The following is a 6,185-nucleotide window of genomic DNA, read 5'->3' as shown; positions in this document are numbered from 1 at the left end:
GGCTGTAAACAGTTTTATTAAAAATAAACACAAAAAAGTACTGAAAATGACATTATACAACTCCTCACTTTAACATACATCATACTTCTTAAAACTTAGAAATAATTTGGGATGCAAAATCAATCTTGAGTTTGTAAGGTTTAATAATTTGATGTTCCCATTAGGTTATTTTAATCAACAAAAATGAGCAGAATTTGAAAACAATGCAACATGTTGAGGTCAGATGGTCTTTTGAAAAATCTTTTTTTTTCTGATTTATGAATAATGACACATAACATATTGTAACTGAACACTACGCAACTTTTTTATTATTAATTATTATTATTATTATTATGTCGAGAGTATTTTCTAATGAATAGAGTTCCAAGTGGGGGGGTGTCAGTATTTTTGTGCGTGGGTCCTTAAGTGGTACTTGAGGTGTGCGCTCTGCAGAAATCCTCTGCCGCAGACGTCGCAGCGGTGCGGCCGCTCTCCCGTGTGGCTCCTCATGTGCTTCCTCAGGTGTCCGCTGTGCGTGAAGCTCTTGCAGCAGTAGGAGCAGCAGAACGGCTTCTCCCCCGTGTGGATCCTCATGTGGATCTTCAGATCCCCTTTGCGGGTGCACTCCTTCCCGCAGACGTGACAGCGGTGCAGCTTCACGCCGGCGTGGCTGGCCATGTGCTCAGTCAGAGCCGTGGTGCTGTTGCAGTGTCTGCCGCACATGTAGCAGCACTTGGAGCTCTTGTGGCTCTGAAGGTGGACATTCCGGCTTTCCAGGGACTCCATCGTCTTTCCGCACACAGCGCAGAGGAGGCCGCTGTCAAGCGAGTGCATGCGGACGGCGTGGTTCGTTAGGTGTTGGGTGGAGGAGAAGGATTTACTGCACAAAAAGCACTGATAGTCACGCAGGTTTGTGTGGGGCGACTCGGTGGAGTCCCCGGAAGTCGTGCAAGGAATCTGAACTTGTTCGGCAGGCCCGTCGCTTTCTCTTCTGTCTTCAATGCTTTGGCTTTGCACCAGAGTTTGTGGCGACGGAGCCGAGTTGAGAGGCAATAAGAGCTTTGCATCTTCACTTTCCTCAAACTCTTCCTCGTTGTCACAGTTCGATAATGACTGCTTTGCGTCATCCTGCTCGTAGATGGATGACTGAGTGCTGTATAAGACATTAACGATCTTAAACTGCTCCACCTGTTCTTCTTCTTCTTCTTCTTCTTCTTCTGCTTGTTGCCGAGCGGCCCAGTGCTCAGGAGCTTCCTCTTTGATGGGCCGAGGCTCTGTGTCTTCCTGTTGGACGCTGACGCTAAACTCCAGCTCACAGTGCGGCGGCTCGGGTGGAATTTCCTCTTTACAGACAGACGACTGAGAGGAGAGGTCTGGAAGGAGAAACAGGCATCTTTGTCATTCTCACATTTGCGAGCAAATTTACATCAACATGGTGGTGAACCTGTGGGTATTTCCAGACAGAATTGAACGTTTGCTGTTCTGACATACCTGGAGATGCTTAGTAAACTACTCACAAGGACTTTAAAGTAGCTATAGAAGAAAATGTTATGTTATGACAGACCTATAGGATGGAGCAGAGTATCTGTGTTTGTATGTTTCTGGCATGTTCATGAACCCACGCACCATACTCTCTTCTTCCATCTCTCTGTAGTTTATTCAATGACTCTCTGTCCAGATGGTCATTTCCTGCTCATTTTTGTTATAACCTTTGCTATTAGCTTTTTAGAATTGTTGAATACTATGTATAATTGACACGTTTTTGCAGTGTTCCTTTAGGCCAGGCCAACACTTTCCAGTGGGGTTTAGGACGAGTTGCAAACAGAACGCTGCAGCCAGAGTCCTCCAACACAAAGAGGGTGGAGCACATTACACCTGAGCATCAGTATCTGCACTGCCGCCTGTGAGTCAAGGGTCCACCTCAAAATCTGACTTCTGGTCTATAAAACTTTCAGTGGCCTTGGGGCTAAATACATCTCAGATGTTCTTGTAGAATATAAAATATCCAGACCCCTGAGGTCCTAAAAGAAGAGTTTTCAGAATCGGAAGAAACAAGGTAAAGCAGCTTTTAGTTCCTACACTCAAACTTCCTGAACACCTGAGGACTGCTGACAAACTCACTTATCTTAAACCAGGCATTTAAAACACTATAATTTCCTCAGGCTTTCCTATAAACAATCGATGTTACTTATTACCTTTATAAGGAGCCCCAGAGTGGCCATAGAAGAAGAAAAATAATACTTATAACGCGTGGGAACGAGATAATAAGTCGTTCCCTCAAGTTAATAAAGCGAGGGAATGAGATCATTTAATCCGTGGTCACGAGATAGTAACTCGTGGCCGCGAATAAGTTCCCTGGAGTTATATTATAGCGACGGCGGAGCCGGTGGCTTTAACGACTTGTTATCCCGTTCCCACGCGTTATTATTGTGTTTTCTCTATGGCCTCTCCGGGGCTCCGTATAAGACAGAAGAAAATAAGCACATTATAATAACCTGCTGCTGTTTATGGCTGTCCAGAATGTTCACATTGTAAAGCGCTTTGGGGCGATTTCCCATCAAATAACGGATCCGTTATTTGCACAAAGATCAGTCGATCGTGAGCGATTGGACAATATATGCGCTAATTAACGATCCGTTATCCTCGCAGCGCAATCGGTAGATCGCGCGAATCGTCCCAAAACGCAGGACAAAAGCCAGAATCAGTTCGAACCTGTTCTCTGTTGTTTCTCCTGCAGCAGACCTCTCAGCCTCTCGGTCTCGCGCTTCCAGCTCGACGCTTCTTCTTCATATTTCACCATCGTCCGCTCAAAAACCTGAAATATCTCCTCGGCAGCTGCGGTCAGCCGCTCGTTCACGAAGGCCCGGAGCAGCAGCGGAGAAGACATGTTTAAATAGTGTTTTATGAAGAGTGGGATGACCGCAGGTACTGATGCGTCCTTCCGTGTTGAGGCGTGTGTTGATGACGTATGTGTTGACGTTCGAGGCCGTACCACGTGAATGGTTCCGAAAGCGTTCACAGCGTCGCGCGCGTTTCGAAAATATAAACGCAGTGGATGTCCTCACATTTTGAATAATAACTTGTTCTTTCGAAATATTCATTGTTTGAGAATTTTTTTTTTCTACGATTGGATTGCTTCTTGAAGAAATATATATATATATGAAAAAAGCTTGTATGAAAAACCGGCAAGAAAGTGGGAAAGGTATAAACATACACACAACTTGCATACGCTTGCCATTAAGATTCGGCGTATCCCAGCTTTATCTGTACCCCGTGAAAGGGAATTTTCAAAAGTAGATGAAATAATGTCAAAAAAGAAAGTAAAATCACCTGAACTGTTGAAAAGTTGTTCTTCAATAAAAATGAATAAATATCCCTATAAAGGACACACGCACGCACACACACCTCACTAAAAAATGGAGGGAAAAATACCTTTCAAGCATTTAAATGTTGCAAACAGCTTAACTGAAAAATAAATAAATAAATCAGGAGAAGAGGATAAACAGAACTTTATTTTTAATCAACAAAAATGTGCTCAATAAAAAACAGTCAACATTTTGAGGTCAGATGGTCTTTTTTTCCAATTTATTAACAATCAAGAGTTCTAAGTGGATAAAAAAAAACATCAGAATTTTTTGCATGGGTCCTTAAGTGGTAATCGAGGTGTGTACGCTGTACAAATCCTCTGCCACAGACGTCACAGCCAATCTCCTATGTGGCTTCTCTTGTGCCTCAGCATGTGTCCGCTGGTTGAGAAGCCTTCGCCGCAGTCAGGGCAGCAGAGCTGGTCCTCCTGGGTGTGGATACTCATGTGTACCTTCAAATCCGATTTGTGGTTGAACCTGATTCCGCAGTCGGGACAGCGGTGCAGCTTCACCCTTGTGTGGATGGTCATGTGATCACTCAGAGCTATGATGGTGCTGCATTCTCTGCCGCACAGGTAGCAAAATTTGGAGCTCTTGTGGCTCTGAAGGTGGATATTCAGGCTTTCGGTGGTATCCAGCGTCATTCCGCACACAGTACAGAGGAGGCTGCTGTCGTGTGAGTGCATGCGGACGGCATGGTTAATCAAGTGTTGGCTGTAGGAGAAACGTTTACTGCATGAAAGGCACTTGTAGTTCCGCAATTTTATGCGATCCAACTCGGTGACCACTCTGAAAGTCGGAAAAGAAGTCTGAAGAAGTTCATCAGACACGTCGCTTTCACTTTCATCTTCAACGCCTTGGCTTTGGGAAAGAGTTTGTGGAGACGAAGCCGAGTCAAGAGGTAATGAGTCCTGTTCATCTTCACTTTCCTCAAACTCATCCTCACTGTCCCAACTTGAAAACGACTGCTCCGTGTTGTCCGGCTCGTAGATGGACGACTGAGTGCTGTATGAGACATTAACAATCTTAAGCTGCTCCACCTCTTCTTCTGCTTGTTGCAGATCTGCCCAGCGCTCAGGAGCTTCCTCTTTTATGTGTTGAGTCCCTTTGTCTTCGTGTTGGACGCCGACGCTCGATTGGAATGGAATTTCCTCTTTACAGTCAGACGACTGAGAGGAGGGGTCTGGAAGGAGAAACGGGCATCTTTGTCATTCTTACATCTGCAGCAAATTAAAATCAACATGGTGGTGAACTTGTAGATATTTCCACCAAAAACCTTTTCTTTTTGCAAATATCTATTGAGCCAGGCCAAAAAAAACTTTCCAGCACAAGTGGTATCCAAAACAATCCATCATCAAACATAGCTGCAAAAGCTTTACTTTAATTCCTGGGATGAAATCAAATACCCCATCTTGCTGGTAAAGAAATATTTCATAGGTTTATTTGTGTGTAAACAAAGATTGAGATAATCAAGTGATCTGTCAATCGTTTCCTCCATTATCCATTCAGTGTTTAGTCTGTAAGCCAGTTGGAGCCACACAGTCAGAGATGCTCCCTAAAATGTTGTTGATAGTCCCATCCTCCAATCACAACCAAGTATTTTTTATTCTTAATATCACGAAAGGACCAAAACGCTATACACTACTCACAATAAGTTCAGGATATTTGGCTTTTGGGTGAAATCTATGGAAAATGTAAAAACTTGATGCAACAGTGATATTATATAATGAAAGTATGACATGCAAGTAGAAGCATGCAATGGTAACTTCCTCTTTTTAAACGTTGGACTGAACCAAAGCCAACAACAATGGAGGGTATACCTCAATGAAAAATGTCACAATAAGTTGACATGAGCATCAGTTACAGCTCGATGACGGCATCGCATGCTGTTCACAAGTCAACTTATTGTCTGCCTCACCATGGCATCACACTCTTCTTGAAGAGTCAGGTGCCATGTCAGGTCATCGAGGTTCGGGGGTTGACAGTTCTGGGCCTCAATAGGACGTCTCAACCGATCCCAGAGGTTTTCTGTGGGATTCAGTTGGGGAGAAAGAGCAGGCTGCTCCAGTTGAGGTCCCCCAGCCAGCAGCAGTTGTTTCCTAATGATTCCACCTTGATGAGCTGGGGCATTGTGGCGCTTGTAGGTCGTCGATCACGCAGACCACGATGATGTAAATGGTTTCGGTGCCTCTCACCTCATATTAAATGTGTCTGGAGTTAAGTGGCATTCATCATCCGGTCTCACGGGAAACTGTTCACAATGAAGCGGTCATCACAGTGAGATGTGGCCAAAGGATGTACACTTCCATGCCTTTCTGTGACTCTCCAACCAGCTGGTGGCGCTCTAAGCTCAGTGGACAGACACTTCAGTCTGAGATCATCCTGTGTGAAGCCTCCAATGGGCAGCTACTGTTGATCAACTATTAGATACGGTCTTGGTCTCATGATGTCAAAATGCAATCAGCATGATGAGGAGGCCTGTTTAAATGCAGACTCTAAACAAACAGAAACTTGTGCAAAAAGCACTGAAACATTGAACAGTTGGACATGTGCATTCAAAAGCTTAGGGAAGAATAAATGGGATCAGTTTGAACCTGTTATTTGTTGTTTCTCCTGCAGCAGACCTGTCAGTCTCTCGATCTCCCGCTTAAAGCTCGACGCTTCTTCTTCATATTTCACAATCGTCCGCTCAAAAACTTGAAATATCTCCTCAGCAGTAGCGGTCAGCCGCTCGATCACAAAGGCCTTGAACAGCAGCGTAGAGGACATGTTTAAATAGTGTTTTACGAGGACTAGAATCACTCCAGGAATATGCTTTACTAGAGAGCAGGCGCTCTTCTG

At 44.3% G+C, this 6,185-nt stretch overlaps 2 protein-coding genes across 2 annotated transcripts; both read right to left on the bottom strand.

Annotated features, from left to right (window-relative positions):
• Nucleotides 1-2,888, bottom strand: LOC308120727 (uncharacterized protein). Its single transcript, XM_080481508.1, has 2 exons — nucleotides 2,692-2,888; nucleotides 1-1,352 (listed from the first exon to the last, which is right to left on the bottom strand). The coding sequence occupies exons 1-2, from the start codon at nucleotides 2,864-2,866 to the stop codon at nucleotides 379-381; spliced, it is 1,149 nt and encodes a 382-aa protein (XP_080337634.1). The 5' UTR covers nucleotides 2,867-2,888; the 3' UTR covers nucleotides 1-378.
• Nucleotides 2,889-3,470: 582 nt separating this feature from the next.
• LOC308121201 (uncharacterized protein) lies at nucleotides 3,471-6,185 on the bottom strand. The gene is made up of 2 exons (XM_080482314.1): nucleotides 5,939-6,185; nucleotides 3,471-4,527 (listed from the first exon to the last, which is right to left on the bottom strand). The coding sequence occupies exons 1-2, from the start codon at nucleotides 6,111-6,113 to the stop codon at nucleotides 3,677-3,679; spliced, it is 1,026 nt and encodes a 341-aa protein (XP_080338440.1). The 5' UTR covers nucleotides 6,114-6,185; the 3' UTR covers nucleotides 3,471-3,676.

This window comes from Lipophrys pholis (assembly GCF_963383615.2).
Source record: "Lipophrys pholis genome assembly, chromosome: 15".
Taxonomy (NCBI): Eukaryota; Metazoa; Chordata; class Actinopteri; order Blenniiformes; family Blenniidae; genus Lipophrys; species Lipophrys pholis.
The sequence above is the reverse complement of the archived record's forward strand: the minus strand, read 5'-3'. Positions and strand labels throughout refer to the sequence as shown.

What these genes read in the sequence shown, in the direction of transcription:
- LOC308120727 (XM_080481508.1), bottom strand. Translation starts at nt 2,866, where the DNA reads ATGTCTTCTCCGCTGCTGCTCCGGGCCTTCGTGAACGAGCGGCTGACC. An exon ending in GGAGAAACAACAGAGAACAG is followed by an intron (nt 1,353 to 2,691) that starts GTTCGAACTGAT and finishes TTCTCCTTCCAG; the next exon opens with ACCTCTCCTCTCAGTCGTCT.
- LOC308121201 (XM_080482314.1), bottom strand. Translation starts at nt 6,113, where the DNA reads ATGTCCTCTACGCTGCTGTTCAAGGCCTTTGTGATCGAGCGGCTGACC. An exon ending in GGAGAAACAACAAATAACAG is followed by an intron (nt 4,528 to 5,938) that starts GTTCAAACTGAT and finishes TTCTCCTTCCAG; the next exon opens with ACCCCTCCTCTCAGTCGTCT.